General features: G+C 38.2%; 2 protein-coding genes across 2 annotated transcripts; one reads left to right on the forward strand and one right to left on the reverse strand.

Moving 5' to 3' along the window:
- Positions 1-468: 468 nt before the first annotated feature.
- LOC137583666 (uncharacterized) lies at positions 469-9862 on the reverse strand. The gene is made up of 5 exons (XM_068298757.1): positions 9148-9862; positions 1620-1749; positions 1206-1546; positions 984-1149; positions 469-908 (listed from the first exon to the last, which is right to left on the reverse strand). The coding sequence occupies exons 1-5, from the start codon at positions 9271-9273 to the stop codon at positions 799-801; spliced, it is 873 nt and encodes a 290-aa protein (XP_068154858.1). The 5' UTR covers positions 9274-9862; the 3' UTR covers positions 469-798.
- A 3194-nt stretch (positions 9863-13056) lies between these two features.
- Socs16D (Suppressor of Cytokine Signaling at 16D) lies at positions 13057-20234 on the forward strand. The gene is given in 10 exon segments (XM_068298748.1): positions 13057-13167; positions 14502-14975; positions 15038-15973; positions 15975-17517; positions 17584-17744; positions 17824-17992; positions 18057-18147; positions 18218-18325; positions 18388-18520; positions 18584-20234. Coding segments are annotated over 9 exon segments (3534 nt in total). The 5' UTR covers positions 13057-13167; positions 14502-14606; the 3' UTR covers positions 18608-20234.
- Positions 20235-21170: the final 936 nt, after the last annotated feature.

The following is a 21170-nucleotide window of genomic DNA, read 5'->3' on the forward strand; positions in this document are numbered from 1 at the left end:
AAAAAAAAAAATACAAATTTACACTGTCATTAAACAACCACCTCTGATGACAGTCGCAAATATTGTTCTCCTTCATTTGAACATCCGCAACATGTACAGTAGAACTTCTCTATAATGTACAGTACTTTACTTTTATTATCACAAAAATCTTCTAATACATTTAGAGATTTAAGGATAATAATCGGTATGTTAATCTTTGTCTTTTTTTTCTTTAATGTGAAAACTGTTTTATTTGTTATTTATTTAAACATACAATCATATATGCAAATCGACTACATACAAAACGTGGAAGACAAAAATTCTCATCATTTTATATTATACAAAAAAAAAAAAAAAAGAACGAATTGACAGAGCTTAATGACTACATACGTAATTATTAATTATATATTGTAATAAAAATAACGCTATATGTACGTAATATGCTACAATAAATTAAATCTTTATTGTCTTTTCTTTTGTCCACATACACATACTATACATATGTATATATATATATATATAATATAGTGATAAGTAGAGAAGCAAGTTGCACCCAAATTGACGCAACTTTAAATTTGATTTCCTCTTTTTAAATATTTTTATATTTGACTCAAGTCCCTTTCGAAAATCGATATATAAGAGATATATATCTATTTAAGCCTATTAACTAAACTCTGATACGACGCAAAAAAAAAAAGAAGAGGGAAATATGTTTCTAAATGTCTTTTTTGTTTTTAATGTGTTTCTCTTTTTTTTCTTTTATTTAACTGGGGGGAACACCTCCATTTGCTTCTTCTGGGTCTTCTGGGAGCTCCTTTGTTAGTAGTTGTAGGGTCCATATTGAGAGCCATGATAATAGGGTCCTGGATAGATTTGGGGTTGAGCATAATTGGCATAGGGAGGATAAGGTGGCTGCTTTTGTGAGTACACTAAAAGAAAAAAAAGCATAGACAAAGCAAAGTCTCAGTCTCGGTGGTTGAAAGGATCCTCTTCAGATTCCTTACCAGGCATCAAATATTGCAGATTCAATTGTTCCTCCTTTTCGCGCTCATTACGCAAGCAGACAGCAGCTCCTGACAGTAAAATGGCAGACAAAAGACAAGTTCCAATGCCCGCCCATGCGACAATATAGGACCAATCGTAGACGATTTTCGTATTATCTCGCAGAACCTACAAATAAAATGCCATATTTAGTATGTAGAAAACGTTTCGAAATTTCCTCTTACCGTATTCCATTGCTGGAAATAGTCTTCGCCCACAACTTTCTCCTTCTCAAAGAATTCCACCGTATGCCAAAGACCCATGGCTCCCGCCGCCAATAGACAGGTGACCAGCAACAATATCGATGTAGCCGTTATGGCGCCCGACGAACGTTTCCAGCAACCCGATAAACCTGTCCAGAATGCACAGAATATTGTCACAAAACTAATTATGAACAGGGCAATGCACGAGCGGGCCAAATGCAAACGGGAAGTGGCATCCTCATTAGAAATCTTGTCATCCTCCACTTGAGGGAAATAATCAATATTCGAACAGTGTGTCTCAATTGGCGACAAATATGTGGGCACTGTAAATACAAGTAAACATTACAATCCCAAAAATTCAATTCAAATCGATTCGTTGGCATTTCGATACTTTACCTGCTGTTGCTGGCGGTCTCTCTTTCGGATAACAGATGCGGAATAGACCACGAGTCCTTGTATAATAATAATACTTTACATTCATATTATGGAGTAAAGATTCTGCATCCGAATGCTTGGCAGCAAAGGCCTGCAAGGAAAAACAAACTATTAAAATTTCTGTCGAATCATTTGACTTTTTAGAGACATTTAAATTAGATTCCAAAACATTTATATCAAGATCTAGTTATGTATCTAAAATTGAGTCTGTTTTTCGATTCTAAACTCTAAAGATATGATTAGCCTTTCTGGAACTTAAGTTTTCCTGGTCTATCAGTTTCTGAAACTTCTTGAGAATCGTAAACACAAGTAGAAAGGTTAGACGAAATTGAAGTACCTACATTCGTTTGCACTTATCCCGCCAAATGCGTTCATTCATTTTCATTCAGTTCTACTTAATGCCCTGTTTCCCATTTATCAAACTAATTAACTGCACGCCATGGACCCAACTATGTATCTACCTGTGCATAGTAAGTGTATATAAGTACATATGCTTGGATGGATGGATGATGGATCTTGTTGGAATTTCGCTAAGACGCTTCTCTTGACCATTTGAGCGTTCAATTGAAACGCTTTCGCTTCCTACGCCAATCGACAAAACAAATACAACAAAATTGTATGGCCAATTGTTGTTTTCGTTATTAAATTCCATCTCGATTCTCTTCATTGCTCTCAAGATTAAAGTTTTGTACGTTTATTTCAGTTTTTTTTTTTCTTCACATATCAATACGACTTCCGTGTATGTCAAAATAGTTTTTGCCTATAATAATAACAATCAACATTGCGAGTATTTCAAATCCAAACAAAACAACACACACATTTTCCATATCAAAATCGAACTCGGAGTCATCAAGACATTGACAATTTCAATGTCGCGCTCCCACGACGAAATACTATGAATAAAATTGACATCAGATTGTTATTTTGTTTTTGGTTTTTGGTTTTTTATGTGCATTCGAAATGAAATGAATTATTCATTAACTGAAGTTAAGTAGAAAAATTCCTGAAGAGGAAGACACAACGGATATTTGTTTTAATCAAACACTTGATGGGAAAGGAATCAGAACCGGATCTAGGTCTTAGTTATGGAGGGGGAGGGGTCGTTTTTGGTTTTGGTTATGGGGGGATATTTCAATTTTAAGCCCAAAAACTTGGATTTTTATAGAATATTCTGCTCTTCTTTTAATTTCTGCAAGGATTCGAGTGCACAAGGAGAGGGATATCCGTATCTTTCCTTTGCTTTGCTTCTAATATAAGCCAAGTGCATCGAAAAAGGGTATTTCATAGCCTAATTTAATTACAATTTTGGGTGCGGACCTTTGATACGGCCTTGGAGCTTGGATTGGGGCTAGCTTGACATCCTCCTCACACGCACAGAGAGATCAAAGATAAATAGAGAGAGAGAGATACACACACACACTTACACACTGCATATATATGTATGTATGTGGCAGAACCTGAGATCCAGTTTGTTCGATTGGCTAATCATAAGCATACTCAAGAGTCTAGACAGTAGAGGGAAAAGGGGCCTTTGGGATTGGTTTCGAGAGGGGCGGGAAGGGGAGGGTAGAAAACTAGCAACATGCTTGATAAACTCGTTTTTTTTGCGCTTTGTCATAAAAAATATTTGTGGTTTACTTAATACAAAAAAAATGTGTGTATATATGTATATGTAGGTATCTATATTTCTTTGATTCAATTGCAGCTTTCCCCGCCTCAATCCCCCTCCCCCCTCTTGGAATGCAAGTATTGATAGCAGCAAACAGGAAAATCCACCCAATGGGTGGAGGGAATAAATCAATCTTTGGGCAAACTCAATGCCTTAAGCCATGATTACTAGCTAAGCATGCGTAACTCTTCACCAACTAACTAAATTAATCATAGCTACTTATTGAACGATGCACTGGAGAGCAGAGTTTAAGCTAATCTGATGAAATTTCATAGTTCAATGCAATTCATTGATTATATGAATCAAACAAATGAATGGGAACGAGAGAAAGACATCGCTAGATGATGGGGAGGGGATCGTGTGGAGTGGGGCGAAGAGGCCCTTAACTACCGACAAACTTTCATAAGAAAGTTACAAAATTAAGCGCTAAAAAAGCAAAGACAAAGACCCAAACGAAACAAGTTGAACCCAGCGAAGCTGAAACCATTTCATAAGACAACTAGTTGGGAACCCAGTGCCACTGTCTGCTCCTCTCCCAATCCCTTTTAGAGTTACCCCTCCCCCCCCACTCACAAACTCCACTCCTTCCCAATTTGTTGGGCGTTATGTAATAAAATGGGGAATGGGGAAGTAGTCAAATTTACATAAGCCAAAAACCAAGCCAGCTGAGCTGAAAGGTTCCGATATCGACAATACTAGCCATAAATGGTATGCATATTCACCTCCCCTCACCCCCCTCTCTCTCTCTCTTCATCTTTGGACCCCTGTGTGTGTGCATTGTTCAAGTAACGCACTGGAACGGATCAAATGGAACACGTTCAGAAATGACACCTTATGAGGAAAAACTCGAAACGAAAATCTTAAGAACTGAAAAAAAAAACCACTCTTCACTTTTTATTGCAAAAAGGTGATTAACATTTTACACCTCTCTCTCGTTCTCTCTCTCTCCCTAGAAGAAGAAGAAGAAAAGCAGAAAGAACGTGTGGAACGTGATACCATTTGGAAATGGAAAATGTCCCAAAAGAAAACCACCAAAGAAATTCAGAAATTTACGTGGCTTTCCATTTCATTAAGAGATTATTTTTGGAATAATTCGATGACAAAAATCAGATGTAAAACACAGATTTTTAATTATTTAAAACTCTTTAAGTAATAATAAGTAAATTAACTAAGACCTTCAATTGTTTAAACTTTAAAGTATAAAAATAGATTCGCAGAATTCATTTATTAAACATATGAAAAATGGGCGTAAGTTCAAGGTATAAGTAGGGATAAGTAGTTACGGAAATTACTTATATCAAATTCGGAGATGGCCATGCCCACTTGCCCGGAACTATTGGTTTTAGTTAATGAATTACCAATGCTTACTTGAGTTAGTCGAGTTGACTTGCTCTCTATTTGGTCTTTTATTAGATACTCCCCCCTTAGAACTCTTTTGTCTTCATTCAATCGAAGTCTTTTAATCCTAACAGGCTTAGACAGAGAGATACAAGTGTGGAAAGTTAAGCACAAAGGACCCTTTAAGACAGTGAAGGACTCTAGGAAAGCAGTATAAGGAGAAGTGAGGAACATTTCCATATCAGCCCCCAAAATCCCATACCTAGACTTAACTAATCCTAGATCCTCAAAGTGATCCTCAAACTGATCCTCAAAGATTAACTCGAAATCTTTAGCTGGACTGATCTAAACTATTGAAATGAAGTCAGTTAACATTCTATCTTTTCTTTGGCCCAACCTTAATTCTTGGCACATTTTTGTCATTAGTCAATGCAATTCACTTTATGCAAATTTTTCGACATTCTATTAATACGTTAAGTCTTTGAGCAAACTTTGAAAAGAACAGACATACAAATACGTATATAGTATATATAGATAGTTAAATTCTTACAATCTGGTCGTGTCTGCCATTTAAGGACTTTTGTCAAGTTTCAATTTCATTATTGTATCTAATTTAACAAAGGGACTTCTCGCATTGCTTGCTCTCTCTCTTTCTGTCTCCTTCTCCATGGAGAATACTTGCTTATATAGCAAGTATGATTTACAGATTTGGAATTTCACATGATGTCAGCTAACGACAAAAACGAATAAATATTAAAATGAGCTACCTAATCGTGATGTGAGTTGACTGAAGCGTCAATATAATTGCAAAATGATGAAAACAGAAAACAAAACAATAATCAGACACAATCAAAGTAACATGAGGCGACAAAAACACAAATAAACCGTAAATCACAGAAAAGTCATGGTAACTTGGTCTTGAGAAAGGGTGCGGGGGGGCAAAAACAAAAAGAAAACTTTTATTTATATTTATTTTCTTTTCTTTTCTTTTGCTTATCCCGCTGGAGCTGAGTAATTTGAAGCTAAAGCTTAATTAATTTTCACATTGCAAATTAACATGTGTTTCAGCTTACATGGCCACATCCCCTTCCCCTCCCTCGAACCCCACCCTCCACCCCTGGACAAATCAAAGCGCTTACTAAGCGTAAAACTACAACACGAAATTCATTCATTGAAAACAAACCCAAAAACCACAAAAAACAAAAAGAAAATGGAAAAGGTAAAGCCAACATTTTTCGTATCAAGAGAAATGAGAAAAAGCGGCTATGGCATTTCATTGCCCAAAAAAAAAAAAAGGAGAGAAAAGGAAAAACTACAGAAAATAAATAAATAAATGCCAGGAAGGGTTTTCTCTTTTATTTTCTGTTTTGTTTTTAACTCGACTTCAATTGGCACTTGGGTGATCGGTTTTTGGCTTTGGATCACAACTCGGACTCGACTCGTCTCGTCTCGTCTCGTTTCGACTTGACTTGTCGTGGCTTGGACTTGGCCCGGCTTGGCTTTTGGCTTTACTGGCTTTAGCCAAGACACAGAAATGATTGCCAGTGGCCCAGTCAAGAGGATTCAATTTGAGATTAGGTGACAATTATTTCTAAACTGTTTTTTCCATCTCTTATTTCGTGCAGGTTCTTGAAGGATATGAGTTGATTTGAAGCAGTTGAGTTGCTGCAGCCCCTTAGTATCCCCCCCAGCCCCCCTCTGCCACTGAATACATATGGCAACGACAACGAAGACTTAGGGCCCGACACCAGTTGCCAGTTGTTGCCCCAAGCCGCATACCAATTTTGTTTTATTTTTTTTTTTTCGAGCTCCTCGAACAACAACAAAAATGAAAACGTGAAACGAGTGAAAACTCAAAAACCTGTTTCGGCCAGGCAGTGTGTGTGTGTGTGTGTACATAGGCGTGTTTAGTTGGCTTTGGCTTTAGTTGGAAAATCGCTTGAACTTTTGCGTTTAAGCCAAAGCTTGCCAGAGAATCAAGAACTGCATAAGAGAAAGAGAGCGAGAAGGAAATAAAGAGGATTAAAAAGGAGATTACATTTTAATTTTTGTTCACCAGGATTAACTCAGTTTTCATTCAAAACTTGTCTACTTGATTAGAGATAAAGCACTTTGTCTAAAGGACAAACGATTCGAGAGGTTATCAAGTGGACAAATAACTCCGATTATCATAAATCCCTTCAATTAGTTAATACTTTAGTTTAATTAAATGAAAATTCAAAACTCATTCAACTGAAATAATGATATTTTCCACACATTTTGGTTCTTGAAAGGTCCTGGCTAAGTCTTTTTCGATTAACACTTCCTGCCAACAGGTAGATGGACTCCATCAGAGACAGAAGACAGTACAGGAGAGATGAGGACAGGTAGATAGCTAGGTAGGCACTTCCATTAGTTACGGACCCTAAAATACTAATCACCCGCAACTCATACTCTTCTGTACATACATACATATATAGAAAGTAATTTTCAAGTGGAAACAATCGATTCGATAAGTTGTCTTCCCTTTGACTTATCTGACCCAAACACACACACACACACACAGAGAGAGATACATAGTCATAGACCAAGGCAATTTAATCGGTTCTAATGGCTTTATAAATGCTCATCATCAACAACTTTTGGCCTCATCTAACCTTTGCTTTTGATACCCTTTAGCCCTAGATTAAAGTCCATGGGCATGTTAAGTCTCTTTGTAGCAAAGAGCTAATACAGGATATCTGCAAAGTCGTTGTCAAAGATTTTCTTGATTAAAGCCAAAACGTGCCAAAAAGCAAATCTTTTATTTTTGGGGTCGCACCTGAGACACACAGAGAGAGAGAGAGAGAAACAAAGAGAGAGAAAGAGCCAACTGGGCGCGTGGAATGTGTCTTTTCGCTCAATTGGCATTCCAGTTGAGTTGTTGCACCTACTACAACAACAATTACAGCCACATACCAAAACACACACACACACACACACACACACACAGGTATGTATGTATGTATATGTATTACATGCAAAAATAGGAAAATTTCAAATTTGTTGTTGGTGATAATGCCAGGCAGCAGCAAAGTCAGTATGTATAGCTGTCGTTTCTTCTTCTTCTTCTTTTTCTACCTTTTCTACTCAATCTACAGTTGCTTCTTCGCTGCGATGATGATGATGTTGTTGTTGTTGTTGTTGTTGTTGCTGTTGCTGTCTATGCGTTTGGCTTGGTTAAGCTATGAGCTGCTCGCTGGTGTAGAAAGTTTTAACGTTAACGGCCATTTGCCCATACCCATCTCTCCCGCTACCTTGCCATGGCCTCTTCAGAAACCCCTGCCACCCCCGTCCACGCCTCCTTCATCATTCTGCTTGCTTATCTACCTGTTGCTTTTGTTGTTGTTCGTTTGCTTTCGACCTTTCTTCTCTGCCGCCGCCACCGCCGTCGTCTCACACACACACAGACACACACACTGTGAGAGAAGGCATGCCCTTATTATTCGTTAGTACACTGGACTCTGGGGGTACCCAGTAGTACCTGTCTCTTTTACTCGCCCTGTCTCCATTTCTCTCGCTCTTTCTCTGTAGAACAATTTATTACTGTAGATCCCCCTGAATTGCTCTCAAAGCTACAAAATGATCGAAAAGAGAATTTTAACCTCAAAAGAATCTGGGAACTATAATTGAAATTATTGAAAATTGTTATTCAATCGAAATAAAAGATTTCCAAAAATATATACTTATTATCTTGGCAGATCTTTAGCTTTTAAGGTCAAGGTGTTAGGGTTTCTCAAGGATATACAACATTTTTGTCACTGTTTTAGATTTCTGAGCCTAAATTTGTATCTTACTAGTACGAAAATTAATTAATGACTCTTAAAGGATCCAAGGATCTGGCTAAAGAATCTTGTATTGAACAAATTTTGTACTTTTAAGCTGATTTTCGTTGATATATTATGAAATGGATATATCGATATGATATAGATTTCGATTATTATTAAAAGGAAGAAGCTTAATTGATAAAAAATAAACCAATTACAGACTATTAAAGTTTCCCATTAAGTTAAGAAATCGGGTCATTATCTTATACTAAGTTCTGCAGGAACAGATCTTTTGAAGGAAACTGTTTTTGGTCGTTTTGGCCAAAAGCTTTGAACTTTCGGATAAGAGGAAGTTCCGGACAATGCTAACCCTTTGAACTGTGCTTAAAGTCTTTTAGCCAACTATCTGGCTCTCCCTAAGGGAGTTAACTAAGTGCAGTGAAATGGCAGAAAGTAATCAAACAAAATGGCGTTTCTATTTAACTTTAATCAGGAAATATTCATAAGAATACTAAAATTGGAAACTTTTAATTTGAAAATAATAAATTTCTACACCTTTTCTTTGTATTTTACTTATGTATTAAAGGTTGTAACAATTCTTGATGATTGTATAATGATCTTTATTATGTTGAGTTACATATGTGTGTATGTTGTTGTTGTTGTTGTTATTCCAATAGATAGTTTAGAGAGTACTCACCTGTATCTGATTGCGTCTGACATCATAGTGAAGCCAATTGTCTGTGGAGAAGGCAATTGCCAGTAAGGCTGTGGCTATAATTGCACAAATTGTGGCTATTGACAATGTAACGGCCGAACAGGGCATTTTGTTAAAAATTATAAAAATTGATTTTATTTTCGACTTGAATTCAGGTTGAAAATCTCACGAAATGAATGAGAGATTGATGATGACGATGAGAGAGAGCGAGGGGGTAAAAAGTGTTCTGTTTTTGGTGGGGGGTGGCGGGAAGCTAGAAACTGTTGTTCCGTTTCGTAGTTTCTTGTTCTGTATTGACTGTATTCTTCTTCCTTTTCCTCTTCTTCTTCTTATTCTTCTGCTTTTTCAGCTAGCTTCTGTTGCTGCTGCACACAGATACGCACACAAACACAAAATTACACACACACACACACAGTTAGAGCCAACCAGTTTGCAGTGGCAACGGCACAGAAAAAAAAAAAACAACAACAAGAAGAATAATAATTTAGCAACGGGCCAACAGCAGAAGCACAGGCAGCACAGGTAACACACTAACACACACACGCACACTCATGTGCGGTAGACAGAGAGAGAGAGAGAGAGAGAGAGTGAGACAGCAGCACGACGCGATCGGTGACAGAGACAGAGACGCTAACTCGAGAGACGTTCAAGACGTTGTTGTGCTCAAGACAACGTTCGTTTGTGGACTGAAAACCAAATTCACATTGAGCCCGGTCTAGCCCAGGCCGGCCCGGCCCGGCCAGGCCCGAGTCGAGCTCGAAATCGAAGTCAAAATCTTGGGCCTGCCTGCCCGTCTTTCGGTTTTGGCTTTGGCTCTCAGTTAACGAAACAAAAACCAACAAAAACAAAATGCAACTAAACATCAGAGTCAAGTCTGCGGCTTAAGGCACACTGGGACACAGTAAACTGATCGAATAAAGTCATTTATGTGAAAATTCCCGCTTAAATGTCAATATTTATCTAATTTTCGTTCATTTAATTGTAATTCCCAACTAGTTTAGGCCTGCTTTGTCTCAATAGATGATTCGAATGGGTTGGAAAGTTGTTTTCTAAAATCACAGTCACTTCAGGGACTCGGAAGAAATCTATTTCAAAAGTTATATATTCCTTCGATTCGTTTCTTCGAAAGGATGATAAGTTTAATTCAAAACTATTTAAAGAAGATACAATGTTTTAAAATTGGTTAAAAGAAGGGACCTTGCCCCCTACAGATTATGAAATTCAAAGTTAAACAAATCGCTTTTTTACCAGTGTTAGTTTGTCTCCGATTCCGACTCCGACTCCGACTGAAACTGAGACTGGAACTGGGCTGGAGAGTTTGGTTCGCTGGCAAAGTAAACAAAGATCATTCAAGGCAAATGCCCGACAATTGATGTCCTTTTATCGTTCGAATATCAGTATAGAGAAATGAAATGTGAGCGAAACAACATATTTATTTAATTGTGTGTTTACATTGAAAGTGCTGATGGTTTCTCTCTATACTATTTGATCGAGGGCATTGTGTAGTCGGTGTCGCATTTTTTGTTGTTGTTTTCTCAAAGCCTGTTAATATTTTTCTTGTTTTGCGCTGGGCTGGTTGTTTGGAATGCGCAGTATGATGATAATGGGGTGGGTTGGGGAAAGGAAGTTTTGCCATCTTGGGGGAGAATCTTAGATAAAGTCTTGGGTTCCCAAGATAATGATTGTTTTGTTGGTTTGTTCTAGGCTTTATATAATTCCTTTGCCATCCTTCTTCCGTCGTCTTCTAGGCCTATATACAACTCAACAGTTCGAATTCATGCTCTACATAGATACACTGTATATGGTAAAAGGTCAATTGTTCAAGCCAAAAGTCAACTCTTTATAGAAAGTCCTAGCTGAACATCTTCCGAATCGATCATTTTGAAATTTTGTACCCTGATTCTATACATAAATAAAAAAAAAAACAGAAAAGGTTTTCAAAATGAATCAAACTCTTGAGCAGAATTTGAAGATTGCAAGTTATAGAATAAACTTAACTTGTCTTTGTAAGGATTCAGTCTTAATTTAATATTTACTGGATCTATGTTTTCTAGATACCTCTTAAAATGTGTATTATCTGACTGGTTTTCAGATTGAAAACGATTATTCAAATGTTTCTTATGTATTTAGTTTGCCTTTTACTCTTTAGATCGATTACTTTGTTTATTGTGAATCAACAGAATTTCACTTAAATGTCTGTGGAAACAGAAGTTGCTGGTTATATGATAGTTTATGGAAATTTGTTTATTGAGGTATAATTAAGTTGATAAGCAAATTGATTCAAATGAATTAGAAATTGGCTTAAATTTCTGATTGAATAAGAACTGAAGTAGCATTAAATAATAAGATATCTCCAATTGATACGGTATTGAAATGATATTAGTTGGTTGGTCAAATCAAACTCCATGGAAGATTTTTTTGAGTGTGTGGACTGCAACGAGATGCGTGTTAGGGAGATGCTGCGCGGTGGTTGCAGGTAAATCAGCAAGTGGCATACACACAAACATATTTCTTTTTGTGTGTGTGTGTGTGTGTGTGTGTGCGGCATTGGCATCTTGTTTTGTGTCGACTTTGTTGTGGATTGTTGGCTGCAGTTGATTTTCCATTCCATCCGTTTTGAGTTTTTGTCTATTTTTGGGTTTTCTTGTTTATCTGTTTGTTTTGTTTGGTTTATGGCCAGGCCTGGCCAGGCGTGGGTTTTTCTCAGTTGCATTATATGCACAGGCATACCTACAAACACACACATACATACATATGTATGTATGTATGTTTGTATATATTTTCATTTTTCTTCTAAGTGGCTAGACTTATGTGGAAATAAGTAGAATTGGCCTCCTATGTAATATGATCGGATTGTTGTATCGTATCCGATTGGGTCAGATCAAGGCGAAATTGTCAAAAAACAACTTGAACATTTATGCATACAAATAAACATATGGTGTGGTTCGGTTCGGTTTGGTTTGGTTTGGTTTGGCATGGTAGGTACATATTTCCATTTTATGTTTGTATGTATGTCGGATTTTCGCATACCAAATTGAAATTCCAATCTACAACAATGTATTTTTCATCATCATGTATGCCAAACACATATGCATTACATACATATAGCATTTAATTCAACATTTTAGCACAAATTATTAAATATTTGACAGCCGTTAAATGAAAGTGAGAGCTGTGGCACGTCAAGTGAAATGTTTAAAGGAAAGGAAAAGAAAGACTTCCGTTCGACTACTACATATAGAAATACTGACAACAACAAAGACGACGACTGCAGCACACGGAATTGCTAATTTATGCGATTATTGGTAAGCGACGGGGCCCAAGCCCAAGCCCAAAACCCATACCCAAACCCCAAGCCCCGGACCCCAAGCTTGTGAGCCCTCTTAATAAAAAACTTTGCATTGTCTTGTTTGTTTGTCTCTCTTTGGATGGCAAAAGAAAACGTGTTTCAAGTGAAAGTACCAGGTGATGACCGCGACGGTCAAAAGCCGAAAACGTCGTGTCGCATTGCTTTTCGGTATTGACCTACACAGTAGTTGGAGAAATATGAAAGACCAGCAGTGAGCGTGTGAATGATGTTAAAGTTAATCTGCTTTCAGCATTTACCAATGGTTTTATCAATTAATGAAACTTAAGAAAAATGAAAAAGCTAATGACACATTTAAGAAAAGAAAAACTACATGCAAATCTTTCAATACGATGTAATAGCAAACCACATATTTGATTTAATTTCAAGTCCCATTTAAACTAAAGCGCCAATTACTCCAATTGTTATCGATATTCAAATTGTTATCGCCGCTGTTAATCGAGTAAGTGCTGTTTAACAGACTCGCTCTTGAACCAATGTTAATTAACAGACGAGTAAATGTTAATAGCGGACTCAAAAAAGCGGAAAATGTTAAGTAAATGTTAATTTCGCCGTTTGTAAATGGGAAAAAAACTGAAATCATTTTAAAAAATTGTTAAAATAAACCAAGCCGCCGCAATGTGCAGAAATTAAAAGTGCGTAACCAACAATCAATGAGGTGTTCAAAATGTTAAAGCAAAAGTTGATTTCTTCTATATCCCTTCACTCCCACACCTTGGCCAAGGGAATTGTATTGTAAATGAATGCTAAATGCATTTGCGTTTGTGTGTGTATGAGTGAGTGAGTGATTGCATGCATGTGAGTGAGTGAATGTTCGTGCGTGTGTGTGTATTTTTGTATGCGAGTTGTGTGTATACAAAGTGACAAAAATTCTTATAAGAATTTTTTGTTATCGCTGCCTGCTTCTTAATATGCTCTACCCCTTACCAATCTCTATAGACCCCCTTGCCATAAGCGACTCACAGTGACATTTTGACCAGTATCCTCCATCTCCCTCTTGGTGGCTTGTAGCATTCCTTAAAAGAAGAAAACTCCAAAAATGAAAAGACCATGAAAAAGTTCACAAAAAAAAAATACTAGAGAACGCTCACGACGTACTACGAGAAACGACGACAAAAACGACGACCAGGACACAAGAAGCAGCAGATGTATAGGAGAGGAGAGAGTGAGAAAGAGAGTGACAGAGAGAGAAGAGACTCTAAACCAAGTGGTGCAGAGGCGTTGAGGTAGGATGAGGGGGACTGCAGGTGCAGGTGCGGGTGGGTGGGGGTGCGAATGATGATGATGGCTCACTGAGTGGATTTTTCCGGCTAGGGCGGTGGTGGGCGTGTGTGTATGCGTACTATAACGGCGCATCAACGTTTTTTGTTTTTACGCACTTTACACAATAAAAAAAAAAACAAAAACAACAACTATAAAACTATAATTAAATTTGTGGAAACAGTTACACACACAGACTCGACAAGAAAATAAAGAAAACAACAACATAAATCTGCACATTTCAAAAACAAATGGAAATTCTTCGATTTCTGCGCACAAGTAGAATCCGATGAGAAAAAGCAAAAAAAAAAAGAACCGAGAAAAAGGTGTTAACAGTAAGCAAAGAGAAGGTGGGATGATGAGGTGACTTGTGGGTGGGTGGTGAGGTGCAACGATAGGAGACAGGGAGTGGGTGGTGCTTTTGGGTGGCAAACGGCGCACGCAACTGTCATTGACCTTCAATTGCATTCGGTTGCAAGCTGCAAGATAACGACGAAAACGCCAACGACGCCGCCGCACCCAAAGGTCATAGGTTGGATCTGATTGCAAAATTCGCGCGCGGCAGATTGCAGATGTGTGTCATATGTATATCTAATCAATTAGTTATCCCTAATCCCGATTACAAAAGAAATTTCAATTCAAGTGTGTGGATAAAGAACTAAATATGTACATATATAACAACTTTTTCCTCTTGTCTTCTATTTCACAGAGTTAATATTTGGTGCATTGCCGCCGCCAATTGCTACTCTTAATCTTCCTGCATCGGCGCCGGCAACGGCAGCCGGGCACCTACTAATCCTTCTTGGCACGCAACATGGACTCATCCTCTGGTGGCATTAAGCTAAAGGATACCACCATCATCATACCCAATAACAATACGAATTCCAACAATAATAATGCTGCATCTGTTGGTGTTGTAGGAGGAGGAGGGGTAGGAGGAATAGGAGTTGGGGTTGGAGGAGGTGGTGGTGGTGGTGGTGGCATATCGAGTAGCATCTGTAGCAGCGATAGCTTCAGCATTATGCCACCTCCACATGGTGGCCACGAATTGGTCAGTGCGAATAGCATTGAACTAAATGCGGCTGCATCCCTCAGCGATGACAGTGGAGTGCCATTAACCACGAATAGCTCCATATCTAGCGGAGATTCCTATCGCATTGGCATGTGTAAATTCGAAATTGAGGTGAGTCCCCCCCCGCCGCTACAATCAAACTAAACACTGTTATTAAAGATTTCACATTTCAGATGGTCGAAAGCGATGGCGAGGTATCACAGTTCGATTCACTTGACAATTGCTCGGAGGGTGGGATGAGTGCCGAGAATTTCAATACATTGAAAAAGGGTCCATTGGCTCCGATAGATCCGCCACCGGAATTTCAAGATTCCCCCCAGACAACTCTAGTGCGTTCCATATCAAAGAATATTGTCAATAGTCTGCGACGTTGGACCTCTTCGCAGTCATCGTTTGAGCATCTTAAAGATGATAATACCATCACACTGACCGCAACAACGGCATTGCCAGCGACAACGACAACAACAATAGCAGCGGCACCTGTGGGCGTGGGCATGGGCGTGGCGGCTGCTGCAACAATTGATTCAAATGCATTAGACATGCAAACACTGTCCGGTTTGACAGGATTGGGTGGATTAACCCTCAAGGAGTCATATGCCACCAATAAGCATCTATATTCAAGTGATTCCATATTGAATAGCCATACGGATAATATCTATGATGAGCCAAATAATATAATAAGCAGCTCCCTGGGCAATAGCGTTGATTTAATGGATGAGCTGGATGAAGATGATGAGGAACAGTGCCGGGCAGCCTCCTCCGATCAGAGTCAAAGCAGTTGCTCACCCTTGCCGTCGCCGCCGCCGCCAGTTTCGTTAATTAAGATAAAACAAACCCTATGCCCCTATTATCAGGATCATACGCGTTATTTTAAGGCCATACCCACAGAGCAGGATAGCATAGCCAGTGCTAAGGCAGCAGCAGCTGTGGCCCAACAACGTTTTAATGTGGCTGGCCTCTCGGAAATTCATGACTATGATCTATATTATGGAGCCAGAAGACAAATGACGACCACGACCACCAACACAACGGACAATAGCAGCAGCCTTCAGCGTAGACAAATGTTATACAGTCCATTGGGTCATACCAGTCATTGTCATTATCATCATCCCTCCTCCACCCCACCACAATCATCACCATCATCCGCATCATCATCATCATCCTCATCACCATCATCATCATCATGGCAATCATCATGCGTACCAGCGACCCAATTCCAGGAATTCGCTAAATAGCCGCCTAAGCAGCTCACACAATTCCCTCAATGTGTCATCGTCGAATAAGCCAGATGATTCCATATTCATAACGCAAGCCATGTCCCATGATGCCCTATTCACACGTGAAATATCGGATTTCTATAATGTGCCAATCGATTCGGATATATATGCATTTCCGGTTGATATGATTGAGCAGCCGGTGGCCACCGCCACCAGCACCGCTAGCACAACCACAAACACAACCGCCAATAATAACACCACCACCACCACGAGCAGCAGCAATCCCACATATCATAAAAGTGGGCGTAGAAATAAACGAAATAAACGCAAACAGCAACGATATAATGCCACAGATACGACAACCACCAACACCACAACGATGACAAGTACGAGCGATGAGGGGAAACATGGTAAATATCGTTTGCCCGTTGTCGAAACGGAACCTCTTCACATGACCCTGGATGAGGTGAAACAATTATATCATACACTTTATTCGGATGCGGGCCATAAGTCTGGCTCATCCTCGGCACCCTCGATGCATGGTGGTGGTGGAGGTGGGGGAGCTGGAGCAGCATCTGGAAAGGTAACCAAATCGAGTAATGAGACCATTTGGAGTGTATCCACCAATGCTACCAATGTGACAACAACTCGTATGCGTAATAGCAATAATCGGCTAGCTGGTACTCCAGGCTCTGGATCTGGTTCTGCTGGTGGCTCAGAGGGCAAATATTTAAGCAAACAAAGCAAACATAATTTGGATAATGATAAGCTCAATAATAACAATAATAGCATTAATAATGCAACACCCCAGCAGCAGCAGCAGCAACAACAAATGACAACGACAACAGCAACAAGCATAACGCCGCAGCAGCAGCAACAACAAGAGAATCACTTACAGCATCTACCAAATAATAAACATGTCCTGCATACGGAAAAGAAATCACAATTTACTTTAAATTTAAAACAGAAATTTTGTAGCATTTTTCGTTTTCGTCGCAACAATCATCGCTATCGTGCCGCAGCAGCTGCAGCGGCAGCAACAGCGGCAGCAGCAACCGCAACAACAGCAGCAGCGGCGGCAGCAGCATCAGCAGCTTCAGCCGGAGCGACAACAACAACAACATCATCAACATTATCATCTGCAAACACCACAGGCACAATTCTCCAGGGCTCTTCTACTGCTGGTAATAATGCTGGCAATGTTGGAGTCGCCGGGCAATTGCAACAAACATCATCATCATCATCAGCAGCAGCAACAAACATAGCCATCAATGGTGGCAATGGCGGCGGCATCAACTCCTCCAATAGCATCTTGGACGCCACAGAGGAGGCCACCCACAATTGCCTAAATCGCGCCGGCGGCGGCGGCGGTGAACTGAATGCGGATTTGCGTAAAAAGTTTCAGTCGCGTGCCTTGCCGCCCCTACCAAAGAAAGGTAAAGAAAAAAATACTATTCAATTGATCACATCACCTTAGAAATTTCATTTCCCTTCAATAACAGTAGCAGCCTATGCTATAGATGCTATCTCAACTGAGTCAGAAACGGATCAGTTAAAGAAAAACACAAATTCTAGTGCTAGCACCAGTGGGAATATGGCAAATAGTGGTCTACAAGAGCCAAGGGCATTGCAATTTACCTCAAGCATTGAGAAGGTCAAAGACGTAAGTTTTACTTGCCCCGTCCTCTCCCCCTTTCATCACTTAACACTACATATATCTCTTCTTTATTTTGTTTATATAGTATGGCTGGTACTGGGGACCCTTGTCCAGTGAGGCAGCTGAGAAAGTGCTCTCTAATGAACCAGATGGCTCATTTATAGTACGCGATAGCTCCGATGATCATTATATATTCTCGTTGAGCTTCAAGCTAAACAATTGTGTGCGTCATGTACGCATAGAACAGGATCAGGGTGAGTTTAACCGCATAAAGAAAGTAAGAGATATATAATGTAAAAATCTGATTTTTATTTTCAGGCACATTCTCATTTGGTTCATATGCCAAATTCAAATCCCAAACTATAACCGAGTTCATTGAGAAGGCTGTTGAACATTCACGTAGCGGCAGGTATGCAACGGATGAGACTGATCCTGTCACTTGTATCTTTTATCTATTGTTCTTCTCTTTTATTCTATAGATATTTATTCTTTCTGCATCGTCGGCCGGAACATGGACCAATGCGTGTGCAATTAACCAATCCAGTATCTAGATTTAAGCATGTACAAAGTCTGCAGCATATGTGCAGGTTAGTCACACAATTTCAACTCAAGTTTCATGATTACTACTATCATCAACAACTTTTTTCAGATTTGTTATACTAAAGGCGGTTATACGAAAGGATCTAATACAGACATTGCCATTACCAAGAAGACTTTTAGACTATCTTAACTATAAGCATTGCTATTCCGAGCAGGTTGAGAGCGATAGTTCCCACTCGCAGGTATGTGGCTGGTGAGGATCTCATGCCTCAAAGTAATTGCTAATCTTTACTTTCATTTCATAGATTTCGGGCGATGGCTCCATGTAAAATACATGCAGCAACGGAAAACGAAAGCAACAGAAATTATTACCTTAAATAAGTAGTAGAATTTAACGAAAAAAAAAAAAAAACAAAAGGATAAGAAAATAAGCAAAACGTAAACGCGTAAACGCCTAAACGAAAAACAAAAAGCGAAAATTCGAAAAAAAAAACTCTGTTTATTGATTGATTTTTGTACTCGGTGCTATACTATAAATATTGACTACTTAATGAGAAAAGAGATGAAAAGTAAAAGGAGAACACGGAGAAGAGATGGAGAAGTTAGCGGTGGAGAGGCAAGGCAGGGAAAGGAGAAAGCAAAGCAAAGCAAACAAACAAACATTATTATTATGATTATTATTATATATACCGTAAATTAATTATGCGTAGTCAAGTAAATAACAAACATATTGTACATAACGCATGCCGCCGCCTGAATGAGCCAGTTCCACGAGACAAAGTAATGCCAAAACCACAGACTCGAACACATGATCAAACACATTTTGGGCACGAAGTTCTGTAAGACATTTTTCATGCTTGCCTTTTTAACTGTGATTGATATTGTGAAAGCGAAAGAGAGAGAGAGAGAGAGATGGAGAGCGAGTAGGAGAAAAGAAAGAAAGATACATCGATGTAAAGATTCCGACATTTCCCGATGTTTCAACGACGTGCCCAAAAGGACTCCCGAAGGAAATTCAAACAAACGATGACAATTACCCATCCAGCAACTCAATTTTTTTTTTTGGCAGCAATTATAAATGATGAAAAATGTGTAATTTATTATAAATGATTAGAGTATTATGATTAATGTTTATCATTTAGTTGTACTTATGCACCTATTGCAAGGTAGAAGAGTTATCCGAAAGATATCTCTAAATCCATTTGAATTGTTGACCAATTTTTTTGTTTTCATACATTTTTTTTTTTTTTTGTCTTTGTAATATTTGTTATTATGTTTTAAGCTATATATGTATGTATATATATATATAGAATTTGCCATATCTTTGCGGTAACTCGACAATTGTATACGTAACTAATAAAAGTTGAATCCCTCTATTGGAAATGCGGAAAAAGTCACTGCAAGGATATATAAAATTTCGGTGTCCCGAAGTTAGTTTAACTTTTATTTGTGTAATCTATTTTTTTTTCATGTGTAGGTACATCTGTATATTCCAGTTTGTTTTTTAATTTGTACTATTATTAACTGTATTTATTTTTTTATTAGTTTTTGATAATTATATAAACATATATATGTATATATATAGGTATATATAAATGAAAATGTGTTATATGTATACGATATTATACTATATCTCAAAAGAAATCCCGTAACCAATTTGGCCAAATGTTTCCTTCTCAGCCAATTAACCGAAAAGAACAAAACAAAAAACAAGAACAGAAAACCATCAATAAGAAAAAAGCAAAAGAAACTAAACAATATTTGTCTATAAAAATTATTAGCAATAAAACAAAACTAATAACAAATGAAACTTATAAAACAGAGAAGCAAATGCAAAACAGATGCGAATGCAAAAAAGAAAAACAAAACGACGAAACTGGTCAAAAAGCGCAAATGAAAAACACTCAAAATGGCAATATACAGTACATTTTTAATAATAAAACAGAAATTAAACAATGTCTCTTGATGTTTTCATTCAAATTCCGACTATTTTAAGATCATAACCATTTCAGATTCTTTTGATATGCCATTTAGGCTGTCTCGCTCACGAACACTTGGGCCCGCCACCCATTTGGCTCACGTTTATACACATAACTTGGCTATTTTTCATTAAATTTTTAGGAAATTTGTTTATTCCATAGATATTGATAGGAAATATTAGGGTACCTAATTTTATTCCTTAACTATTTATAAATCTATTGTTATTTGATCGAATTGCAAGAGCAAAAGCTGAACTTTAGCTCTGAAAGATCTAAAGATCTGGTGTTTTTATAAAGACGATTGATGAGGAATATGTTCTCTACACTCTACCATTCTATCTTGATCCCATGTTCCCTATGTATCCTGTTTCTCCTTAAATGGCCAGCGGTGTAAAGGACATTTTCGTTGTGTTAACGTTGAACAATTGATGGAGCCACTGAAAATTTTTTTGCTGCCCTCTATGCTTGAAAACAAACTGACAATTAGTGGACAAAGATCAGTTTTAAATTGGACAAAAAATCCTTTGCAACAAGTTAAAATACAATTGAGACAAAAGTTGGTTACGAAACTATTGTTTCGATTCATCAAACGAGGAGAAATCTTCTCCTACTCCTCCTCCTTCTTCTTCTTCTTCTTCTTGAACAACAACAATACATACTTTGTTTTCCCGTCTATTATTTAGAGTAGTGATTAAAGTTGAACTTTAAAAGCACATATTAAAATAGGTAAATTATATATGTATGTATGGTATGTATGTGTGTACATTTGTATGTATGGGAGACGAACCCATTCATTAGCTGCTCAGAGGGCTTTGTCAACTGAATGAACAACAAGATTTAGTAAGCTAATCATTATCATTATGCCACGATGTACCCTGTACGCATTACTATATACTATATGTGGGTATATATG

The sequence above is a fragment of the Drosophila tropicalis genome, unplaced genomic scaffold (genome assembly GCF_018151085.1).
Source record: "Drosophila tropicalis isolate 14030-0801.00 unplaced genomic scaffold, ASM1815108v1 contig_158, whole genome shotgun sequence".
Lineage (NCBI taxonomy): Eukaryota > Metazoa > Arthropoda > Insecta > Diptera > Drosophilidae > Drosophila > Drosophila tropicalis.